Raw genomic sequence first — 12,729 nt, forward strand, 5'->3', positions numbered from 1 at the left:
ATCTTTTCTGACCACAATGCTATGAGACTAGATATCAATTACAGGAAAAAATCTGTAAAAAATACAAACACATAGAGGCTAAACAATACACTACTAAACAACCAAAAGATCACTGAAGAAATCAAAGAGGAGGTCAAAACATACCTAGAAAAAAAATGACAAAGTAAACACGACGACCCAAAACCTATGGGATGCAGCAAAAGCAGTTCCAAGAGGGAAGTGTACAGCAATACAATCTTACCTCAAGAAACCATAAAAATCTCAAATAAACAACATAACCTTACACCTAAAGCAATAAGAGAAAGAAGAGCAAAAAATCCCAAAATTAGCAAAAGGAAAGAAATCATGAAGATCAGATCAAGAATAAATGAAAAAGAAATGAAGGAAACGATAGCAAAGATCAATACAACTAAAAGCTGGTTCTTTGAGAATTGAAAAACCATTATCCAGACTCATCACGAAAAGAAGTGAGAAGACTCAAATCAATAGAATTAGAAATGAAAAAGAACAACTGACAAGGCAGAAATACAAAGGATCATGAGAGATTACTACAGGCAACTATACGCCAATAAAATGGACAACCTGGAAGAAATAGACAAATTCTTAGAAAAGCACAACATTCTGAGACTAAACCAGGAAGAAATAGAAAATATAAACAGACCAATCACAAGCACTGAAATTAAACTGTGATTAAAAATCCTCCAGCAAACAAAAGCCCAGGACCTGATGGCTTCACAGGCGAATTCTATGAAACATTTAGACAAGAGCTAACACCTATCCCACTAAACTCTTCCAAAACATAGCAGAGGGAGGAACAATCCCAAACTCATTCTACGAGGCCACCATCACCCTGATACCAAAACCAGACAAAGATGTCACAGAGAAAGATAACTACAGGCCAGTATCACAGATGCAAAAATCCTCAACAAAACACTAGCAAACAGAATCCAACAGCACATTAAAAGGATCATACATCATGATCAAGTGGGATTTATCCCAGGAATGCAAGGATTCTTCAGTATATGCAAATCAATCAATGTGATAAACTATATTAACAAATTGAAGGAGAAAAACCATATGATCGTCTCAGTAGAGGCAGAAAAAGCTTTCAACAAAATTCAACACCCATTTATGATAAAAGCTCTCCAGAAAGTAGGCATAGAGGGAACTTAACCTCAACAAAAGAAAGGCCATATATGACAAAGCCACAGCCAACATTGTTCTCAATGGTGAAAACTGAAACCATTTCCACTAAGGATCAGGAACAAGACAAGGTTGCCCACTCTCACCACTAGTATTCAATATAGTTTTGGAAGTTTTAGCCACAGCAATCAAAGAAGAAAAAGGAATAAAAGGAATCCAAATCGGAAAAGAAGTAAAACTGTCACTGTTTGCAGATGACATGATACTATACATAGAGAATCTTAAAGATGCTACCAGAAAATGACTAGAGCTAATCAATGAATTTGGTAAAGTTGCAGGATACAAAATTAATGCTCAGAACTCTTGCATTCCTATACACTAGTGATGAAAAATATGAAAGAGAAATTGAGGAAACACTCCCACACACGATTGCAACAAAAGAACAAAGTACCTGGGAATAAACCTACCTAAGGAGACAAAAGACCTGTATGCAGAAAACTATAAGACAATGATGAAAGAAATTAAAGATGATAAAAACAGATGGAGAGATATACCAGGTTTTTGGATTGGAAGAATCAATATTGTGAAAAATGACTATACCACCCAAAGTAATCTACAGATTCAATGCAATCCCTATCAAACTACCAGTCGCATTTTTCACAGAACTAGAACAAAAAATTTCACAATTTCTATGGAAACACAAAAGACCCCACATAGCCAAAGCAAACTTGAGAAAGAAAAACGGAGCTGGAGGAATCAGGCTCCCAGACTTCAGACTACACTACAAAGCTACAGTAATCAACACAGTATGTTACTGCTACAAAAACAGAAATATACACCAATGGAACAGGATAGAAAGCCCAGAGATAAACCCACACACATATGGTCACCTTATTTTTTATAAAGGAGGCAAGAATATACAATGGAGAAAAGACAGCCTCTTCAATAAGCAGTGCTGAGAAAACAGCTACATGTAAAAGAATGAAATTAGAACACTCCCTAACACCATACACAAAAATAAACTCAAAATGGATTAAAGACCTAAAAGTAAGTCCAGACACTATAAAACTCTTAGAGGAAAACATAGGAAGAACACTCTGTGACATAAATCACAGCAAGATCCTTTTTGATCGACCTCCTAGAGAAACGGAAATAAAAACAAAAATAAACAAATGAGACCTAATGAAACTTTAAAGCATTTGCACAGCAAAGGAAAACTTAAACAAGATGAAAAGACAATCCTCAGAATGGGAGAAAATATTTGCAAATGAAGCAAGTGACAAAGGATTAATCTCCAAAATATACAAGCAGCTCATGCAGCTCAATATCAAAAAAACAAACAAGCCAACCCAACCCAAAAATGGGCAGAAGACCTAAAATGACATTTCTCCAAAGAAGATATACAGATTGCCAACAAACACATGAAAGGATGCTCAACATCATTAATCATTAGAGAAATGCAAATCAAAGCTACAATGAGGTATCACCTCACACTGGTCAGAATGGACATCATCAAAAAATCTACGAACAATAAATGCTGGAGAGGGTGTGAAGAAAAGGGAACCCTCTTGCTCTGTTGGTGGGAATGTAAATTGATACAGCTACTATGGAGAACAGTATAGAGGTTCCTTAAAAAGCTAAAAATAGAACTACCATATGACCCAGCAATCCCACTATTGGGCATATACCCTGAGAAAACCATAATTCAAAAAGAGACATGTACCACAATGTTCACTGCAGTACTATTTACAATAGCCAGGACATGGAAGCAACCTAAGTGTCCATCAACAGATGAATGGATAAAGAAGATGTGGCACATAAATATTACTCAGCCATATAAAGAAACGAAATTTAGTTATTTGTAGTGAGGTGGATGGACCCAGAGTCTGTCATACAGAGTGAAGTCAGAAAGAGAAAAATAAATGACGTACGCTAACGCATATATATGGAAGCTAAAAAAAAAAAAAGGTCATGAGGAACCTAGGGGCAGGACAGGAATAAAGACGCAGATATAGAGAATGGACTTGAGGACACAGGGAGGGGGAAGGGGAAGCTGGGACGAAGTGAGAGATTGGCATGGACATATATACACTACCAAATGTAAAATAGATAGCTAGTGGGAAGCAGCCGCATAGCACAGGGAGATCAGCTCGGTGCTTTGTGTCCACCTAGATGGGTGGGATAGGGAGGGTGGGAGGGTGACGCAAGAGGGAGGAGATATGGGGATATATGTATATGTATAGCTGATTCACTTTGTTACACAGCAGAAACTAGCACACAACTGTAAAGAAACTATACTCCAATACAGATGTCAAAAAACAATTAATTAAAAAAAAAAGAATTGCCAGGTAAAGCTATCTGATATTAACTTTGGGCAGCCGGAAATGGCCTATCTTCATTCAAAGACGAGTACACTGGAAAATCCAATATCAGTTCTATGAAGAAAGTCTGCAAAGCATAGGAAAGAAATATAGTATTCAAAAAGTTATATGAAGAACATTCTTTTAGAAGAGTTTTATTATACAAATCAAAAAATATTTTGAAAGGGTCTGCTCTGTTCTGTGAAAATAAATTTTTTTAATGCTTTCATGAAACAGGTAAAAGTTCAGATAAAACAAAAGACTTGGATTTTTCTTAAGAGTCTGATAGAATTAATAACAAATAAAAATGCTATAGTGATAAAAAGTGGTAATTAGAACAAATTTTTAAAATTTACATCTCAGAAAATGAAACCATTCATATAGAACATAGGTTTGAGAGATGAATGTAGGCAAGGAGATGATAAATGTAGGTGACAGGTAGTGAAGATGCAACATATAGCTAATTGATATTCCTGAAGAAATGTACCAAATAAACAGAATGAAAACACTACTTGAAATAAAACAGGAAAATGCCCTAAACTGAAGAACTGTATTTGCATATCAAAAGGGCTTTCCATGTACCAGGAAAAAGTAATTAGAAAACAATCCACTCCCAAACGTATGCTAGTGAAATTATTTAATTTAAAGCAAAATTTAAACCTTATAAGCATCTAGGAGTGGAGAAGAAATAAATTACATGCTAAGATTAAGCTAAGATTTAAATTTCAGATTTCTGTCTCACAACATTAGATATAAGACAATGATACAAACAAAAAACACATAGACAAATGTTGACAAATATGTCAGATTATAGGAAAGAGCAAAGAAGCAAAAGAGAAAGAGAGAGACTACAAAATAAGATGACAAGAATAATACCAAATGCATCTGATATGACAATAAATGATTATGGGGTGATCCAACCTACTATAAGAGAATTCATTTCTGATTGGCTTAAAAAAATGTTCAATACTATGCAATCTACAAGGGACACAACTAAGAAAAATTAAAAGTAAAAGAAAGGGCAAACATATACCATATAAATAAAGCAAAAAATAAGTTGAGTTTCACTTTTCATCCATTTGGTGTACAATCTACAAGGAAAACAGAAGGATCACAGTTAACAGTTTCCTGAATTTTCTTCCATGTAAAAAATGTGTTGTACATAATCACATATCTGTTTATATACTTAGTTCTAACTCGTTTCAGCACACTCTACCTTATTCTTTACTGCAATTCCAATACATCCCATCATTGGATGCACTATAAAATGTCTTCCATTGATGGACACTTAAGTTGTTTTCAGTTTTTAGTTATTATAAGGACAATTACAGTCCTTAATCATTTATCTTAGTTAATAACAGTTATCAGCATAAAGATCATATTTAAAGCCATGGTCCTGGATAAGTTCACCTTGAGAGTATAGTTAGAGGAGAAAATCCGAGGTCCAAGGATAAGCTTTGGGCACTCCAATATTTTGAAGTCAAGAGATGAGGAGATACCAGCAAGAGAGACTAAGAAGACATAGCAAAGGAGGCAGGAATAGAACCAAGAGAGAATGCAGTCCTGAGGCCAAGGGATAAAGGCGTTGTATGGAAAAGCAAGTGATTAACTGTGTTAAGTGTTACTGAGAAGTCACAATGAGGACTGTGATATCTTAAAGCAAATTTGATCATGTCATTCTTCCTCAAAAAATCCTATCAGTGGTGTCTCCATATACTGTGAATAAAAATCTCTCCCCCAAGTCCTCACAGACATGCTCTCACATACACAAAGAGAGCATCTATAAATCCTACATAATCTGACTCTTGTGACCTCTCCAGCATCAACTGCATCACTGCTCTTCCTATTCACTACTGCTTGACATCTTTCCAATTCTCAAATGGGTTCCAACTGTCCACAGCACGGACTCTCAAACTTCAATGTGCATACGAATCACCTGTATTTTTAACAAGCTTCCAGGTGATGGTGATGCTGCTGGTCTGTGAACTATACTTCTGAGTAGCAAGAAACTAAAAAACTTCTTTCCCCTCTTCCTAGCTATCTTCTATTTATTCCTCAGATTTCAGTTTAAGTATCATTTCCTCAATCTCCCCCCAGATAATTGGGAACTCTTCTTACATGCTTCCATACACTGCACATCTGCATATTAATTGTCACATTCACAATAATTAATTCACCACCTTTCTTCTCTGCTAATCTCCAAATTCCCTGAGGGCAGGGATTACGTTTCTCTTGTTTGCAGATGCTTACCTAGTGCCTAACTCAATGCCTGCCACACAGTAGGTACACAAAAAATATTTACTGATCAATTTAAATGATTATTCAGATCTGTACTTCGTGACATAGAAAGATAATTACAACATAATAAGTTTTAAAAATCAGGTTACAAAACATTTTTTACATAGCATTATCCAAGTTTTGTTCCATATGATTTATTTGCATACAGATAAGACTGGAATCATATACTTAAGAATAGTATTATCTCTGGATGGCAGGATTTTGAGTAACTGTTTTCCTTTTTTGTATTTTCTTGCATATTTGTATTTCTATTATTATTTTGTAGCAAAATAATAAATGAAATTAAGCTTTGAATTCTGACATTTAACTTTTGCTTTTCTAATTTTTGTTGTTGTAGTCACTGCTGTTTCAATGTATAAAACTAACAGTCTGTACATGTTTTTCTAAAATGTGACTAGGAATTTCCCTTGTAATTTGAAGTTGAGTTGAGGGCTAAATCTGGGATCTATGGTCTAAGCACTGCTTACCACCAGAAGCTGGCTATAAGGGTACCTGGCTTGAGAAGGTCAGCCATTTTTGCCAAGACAGCATTTTTGCCACCAGCTCTCTCTTTCTTGATGGTGGATCAACAAAATACACAAGCCATTTTACATAGAAAAATCAGTGAAATAGAACGTAAGTCCATAAATAGTCTTGATAACACATTCAAATTTAAGGTATGAAAAGTTGGCATTTCAAATTAGTGAGAAAAAGAGGGTTTATTGAATAAACGATATTGTGCAATTGGCTAGTCATTTGGGAAAGAAACATTAATGCTTATTCTTCTTATCAAACTAATTAAAGATGAATCAAAGATTTAATTTTTTAAAAGAAAGCCATCAAATTACTAGAAGAAAATATGACAGAATATATTTATTTAAATTTATTTGTTTTTATTTTTGGCTGTGTTGGGTCTTCGTTGCTGTGTGCTGCTGGCTTTCTCTAGTTGCGGTGAGCAGGGGCTACTCTTCATTACAGTGTGCAGACTTCTCATTGTTGTGGCTTCTCTTGTTGCGAAGCACAGGCTCTAGGCGCACAGGCTTTAGTAGTTGTGTCACGTGGGCTCAGTAGTTGTGGCTTGCGGGCTTAGTTGCTCCGCAGCATGTGGGATCTTCCCGGACCAGGTATCAAACCCGTGTACCTCACATTGGCAGGCAGATTCTTAACCACTGTGCCACCAGGGAAGCCCCAACAGAATATATTTAAACTGAAGTGTAGAAAAGCCCTTTCTAAGAATGACTAAAAGACTAGAGACACCAAGAATGACACCAAGACTAGAACACATAAAGGAAACTATTGCCAGTTTTCACTACTTCTGTATTAGCATACAACTTCCGGATAGCATAAAACAATATAACAAAACTGAAAAGCAAGCAAAACAATTTTTTAAAGTCTACACTATATATGATAAAAATCTTTAATATAAAAAGATCACTTATAAATCAATAAGAAAAAGATGAATGATAACAGAATATGAATTGGTAATTCTCAAAAGGAGAAAAACAAATAACCAAGAGACATCCAAAAATATGCTCAATCTTATTAGAAATGAATAAAACAATAAATAAAGAGTTATTTTTCTTCATCAGATTAGGAAAAGATCCAGAAGATTGACAATTAGTGGTTTGGCCAGGTTGAAAGGAAATGAACAATATCATAAATTGTTGGTAAGCATATAAACTGGTGTGATTTTTCTGGAGAGAAGTTCAGCAATGTGCATCAAAATTTTTAAACCAAAAATTTTAATAAATAATTCCACACCTAGGAATTTTCTTACACTGCAGCATGGTTAAGTTAGCAAATATTATGAAGTAATTTAAATGTTCACACATAACCTTGAGTGGAAAATATAAGTCTATAGAATGCCATCTATAGTTTAAACACATGTTTACACAGAGATGTTCAGAAGGCTACTCACCAAACTGTTAACACTAATCTAAGTGTTTAAACACTTTTAATAATTTCCCTTATTTTAAAACCCAAAATCTAAAATTCCATGGTAAGAGTTCTAATTCTTAGATGTCTATAAACTTCTCTTTACAATACAGAAACTTTAAAAGCAAAAATATGATCAATATGGAATATTTTATAGTTCTAATCAAAACTGCTATTTAGCAAAATAAACATGTTTGAACAGTACATTGCTATTTTAAATAAACTTATGTACCCACACTATCCCATTAAAATATCCTTGGTGTTTCCCACAAATAACAGTTTCTATGTGCAAAATTAGGAAAGCATTAAAACTATATAACCACAAGTATTATGCTTTGTGGAACTGTTCATTGCACAGAAAAACCAAAAAGCCACCAAGTGAAAGGGTATTCATTTTTTATTCACAGTTACCTTTCTTGAGACAACTTATTAGTGCAGAAAAAATTATACATTTCTCTGAACTTGTAGGCTCAGCAGACAGATATATTTTTGAAAAGGTTAAGCTATGTTTAGCAAGGTAATCCTCAAGAGATGGATGCCAGAGAATTAAATATTCAGTACTTAAATTAACTTCTTATTTGGTACTTAGGAACAAATTGCCAAGAATTATCATCATCAAATAGAACATTTATTGACTCTTGGAAAAAGAAAGTGAGACCTACTTGAAAAAAAAATTTAGAATTGGAAAGAAATCAGTATTTTTAACACTTTGCCTGAATAATAGAAGCTGTAAGCCAAGGATGCCTGGCTTGCAGAGTGCTAACAGAAATGACTCAATATAGTAGTTTCATAACTACTGGATTATGTTTATGTCTTTACGTCCACTCTCAGCTTTAGGCTTTTCAAAGACATTCCAAAGAAGTCATATGGAACTTCTATAATCTACCAGAGATACTGGAGCAATTCTGAAATTTCTAAAATTCTTCACATATAATTTTATTCATAAAATTATGAATAACACATAAATCCCTTAAAAAAATCTTTTTGCCTAACAGAAAATAAACATGAGAATGAACTTCTTTTGGGGATTCATACTGAATGGCATTGTGATTACTAAACACAGGGAAACCATGACTTTAAGCCTTAAAAGAACGCAGTAAGGTGCTACAATTTTTACTAAAAGTAAAGTTGGAGGAAATGGGATCAGAATATAGCATGAAAAGTGTGGGTCAGTTACTTACAATTTTTTGATAGTGTTAATTAAAAGTGATCTTTTAAAATATTATTCTTATATATCTAGAATAGCTCAAATATAACACTAAACATACATCTACTTAAATTTAACTTAACATTTAATATTTGAGTATTTTAAAAACCTGTTATAGATGATTTTTCAGGATTCCTACCAGGTCTTTTGAAAGACAAGAAACTTTAGAGTATGCATTCTCTATGTGCAGGTGATATCACCCCCAAGGGAGTGAAAATTAGTGACTGGGGAGGGCAGGGGGTGAAAAAGCTTACTCTTTTTATGTATAAGTAAGGCACAGATATACATACAGTACCATAAACAGATATACAGTATATCTAGAGCACTACAATATAATGGAGAGGGGAAGTTGGGTGGGGGAGTCTAAAAAGCCTTCTTACTGGGGTGATAATGAAAAAAAAAGTTTGAGAAAAGTTAAGTTAGGGGCTTCCCTGGTGGCGCAGTGGTTGAGAGTCCGCCTGCCAATGCAGGGGACACGGGTTCGTGCCCCAGTCTGGGAAGATCCCACATGCCGCGGAGCGGCTGGGCCCGTGAGCCATGGCCGCTGAGCCTGCGCGTCCGGAGCCTGTGCTCCGCATTGGGAGAGGCCACAGCAGTGAGAGGCCCGCATACCACAAAAAAAAAAAAAAAGTTAAGTTAAACAAATCTGGATTCTTTTTTTTTTTTTTTGGCTGTGTCAGGTCTTAGTTGCGGCATGCAGGATCTTCGTTGAGACATGCAGGATCTTTCGTTGTAGCTCGCGGGCTTCTCTCTCGTGGCGTGTGGGTTTTCTCTCTCTAGTTGCGGCGCACAGGCTCCAACACACATGCCCTCTGTAGTTTGCGGCACACGGGCTCTCCAGTTGAGGTGCATGAGCTCAGTAGTTGTGGCATGCGGGCTTAGTTGCCCCGCGGCATGTGGGATCTTAGTTCCCTGACCAGGGATCGAACCCGCATCCCCTGCATTGGAAGGTGGATTCTCTACCACTAGACCACCAGGGAAGTCCCACAAATCTGGATTCTAATCACTATCTAGAGATAAAACTTGGGCAGGTTACCCGATATTATAAAGCCTAAGTTTCTCCATGAATAAAATGGAAATTATGACTTCTCCCTTATGATTGAAGATTTAAACAGGAAAGATGCAAAGCACACAGCACAGTGCAAGGAATACAGTTCCTGTTAAATAAACGTTAGCCCCCTTCCCTTTTCTCCTCTCATTTGAGGATGCTATAAATTATATACTCTCCATAAAAGAATATTCACATTCTGAAGGGAAGTGAGACACAAGGAGAAATGGAAAAAGGTCCAGAGGAAATGACACTTGTACATGATCCCTGGACCCAAGCATGCCCAATGATGCTGAAATCTAAAAACTGGCTTCAACTCCCAAATCTGTGATGTTCTTAGTTGTATAAGCCTGGCAAAGTTGCTTGGTTCTTATAAGCTTCAATTTCCACATCTGTACTCCACAGAGTTGTTACAAAGAACAAATGAGATCATGTATGTGACATTCTTTGGGAACCATAAACCACTAAACTAAAGTTAACCTTATACGATAGGGCATGGTTCATGTCAATAATGGCAGGAAATGAAGACACTGACCTAGACTGTGTATGTACCCGGAAGGAATGGAAAGGACCAAAACTGCTCCTTTCAGAAGCAAGTCTTCAAAATCTAAGCCTCAAAGGCAGAAATTCTTTGGCAGTTTAAATCTAGTTTAAAACAAAATTACCAGTGGAACTCTTACCTATCTCTTTGCTCTTCATCTGTATAGCGATCATCTAAGAAAGAGGTTCCACATACTCCAAGTACAGTATTGTGGCCTTTCTTGTCGGCTGTATGATACACTCGAGAAGCCAGGCGCAAGTCAATGGGCAGCTCTTGGGCTGGGATAGTGGCGCACAGATCGTGAAGGGTCCGAGTGGAGTAGTCTTGTGGAATTCTGCCACAGAGATAAGAAAGCGGGCCTCTTTTTATCATTTTGTGCTCTTTAGACGCAAAATACATTCACAATGACAGTTTAGTTCAGGCTCTAAAAAAAGAGGTCTAAATGTTGGACAGATCACATTTAAAACTAGTACAGTAGTTTCTAAAAAATCTAATATTACAATCTCAGGCCATTGACCAGATCTTCAGCCATATATACAATTGCCTGCTGAAGATCTCAACCTATGTATCCTACAGATATCTCAGAATCAACAGGTCTAAAAGCAAACTCATTATCATCCCACCCCACCCAAACCTCTTCTCTCCGGAACTCTGTAACTCAGTCAGTGACACCATAACCAGCAATCATTCATTACTTCTTTGCTACTCTGCACAAATGTTCGTGTCCCTGAAGAAGCACAACAATACAGTACATTATCCATTAACTAGCATCAGTGGAAACCTGGGTCTCTCTAAGTTAATGTAGCACCTTCCTTCCCACCATGCTAGAACTTGCCTCTTTCCTGCCTTTCCAAAATAGAGAAGAGGGCATGACGATCTGCTTTCTTAATCCCCACTGTCACATTTGTCATACCATCCAATCAACAAATACTTTTTGAGCATATATTATGTACCAGACTTTGTGCTAGGCAATCCACACACATGGTCTCTAACTTCCACAAGGAAACTACATGGGAGGTATTATTATCCTTATTTTGGAGCAGGCTTATTTTACACAGGTCACAAAATTAGGGAGTGGCTACTAGGATCTACACACAATGCTGCTAACTATAAGTCAAATGTCTTTCCTATTAATGTCTGTTAATGACCCCTGAGGAGAAAGTGGCCCTTAGCCAGTACTACTCCATCCCCACCTCCCTACTAAAGCAATATTCTTACATTAACCAAATCACCTTTTCATCAAATCAAATCAAATGAACTTTAGATCTTTAGATCGTGGTCTCTGTGACCTCCAAGCCACAGCTGGCAATACTGTTGACCCTTCTTGAAATTGCTCTTCCTCCACGAGCTTTTGTCAGCCTGCACTATCCCAGCTCTCCATCTACCTTTCAAGTTCATCATAATTTGACTTAGTCACCGGTTTTTCTTTCACCATCTTCCCAACTGGTATGGGGCTTCCAAGGTTGAGCTACTCTTTCCACATTAGAAAAATCATCTTCAGTGTTTCAGTTCTTTCCTCTGTGCTGAGGGCTCCCAAATCCCATGTCTGGTATCACTATCTCACCTAGATGCCTCATCTTCCAGATACAGAACACTGGGGTCATCTTTGTCTCCTCTGTCCTTCACCTGCTTATCCAATGAAAAGCTGAGCTTCTCCCTTGGACAGAGCTGTTCAGGTGTGCTCCTTCTCCCCGCTCACTTCTACCACACGCCAGTCGGAGTCCTCATCACCTCAGCTTGCAGAGCAAAGGTCTTCCAGTCGGATTGAGCACTGCACCCTGTCTCTTCCCCCTTCCATACATCCTGCAAAATCCTATCACACCGATCTTCAAATACTCCTCTCTCCAGCACAATGGTTTTTTGTTGCTTGCTGCATGCATCTAACTTCCTCTTTCTAAGCTTCAAGGCTCTTAGCATCTGGCCCTACTTCTAGCATAGAGTTTAAGAATGTAGACTCTGCAGTCAGACTTCCTCTGTTCAAATCCTGTTTAAAATTATCACTTGGCAATAAGCAAGTAATTAATTTCTTTATACCTCAGTAAGTTGAGAATAACAACGTTTGGTAAGCTGGGAATCACAACATTAGTGCATCCTGGGTAAAGTTGCTTTAAGAAAGAAAGGAATGAATGCATTTAAAACAGTGTCTCTCACATGGCAGGTGCTGTCTCCAGGACAATTCACAGGGCCAGAAAGACCTCTCAGTTCTTTAAGTTATGGA

At 36.9% G+C, this 12,729-nt stretch overlaps 1 protein-coding gene across 1 annotated transcript in view; it reads right to left on the reverse strand.

The window, feature by feature from the left end:
* Positions 1–12,729, reverse strand: part of TTC6 (tetratricopeptide repeat domain 6) — a gene marked incomplete at both ends in the record, with an annotated part of 196,312 nt that overhangs the window by 109,210 nt on the left and 74,373 nt on the right. The window contains one exon of the mRNA XM_082649376.1: positions 10,651–10,845. Coding sequence (XP_082505502.1) covers positions 10,651–10,845 — 195 coding nt within the window. The remainder of the gene's footprint in view (positions 1–10,650; positions 10,846–12,729) is intronic.

The sequence above is a fragment of the Grampus griseus genome, assembly GCF_964374135.1.
Source record: "Grampus griseus genome assembly, chromosome: 2".
Classification (NCBI taxonomy): Eukaryota; Metazoa; Chordata; class Mammalia; order Artiodactyla; family Delphinidae; genus Grampus; species Grampus griseus.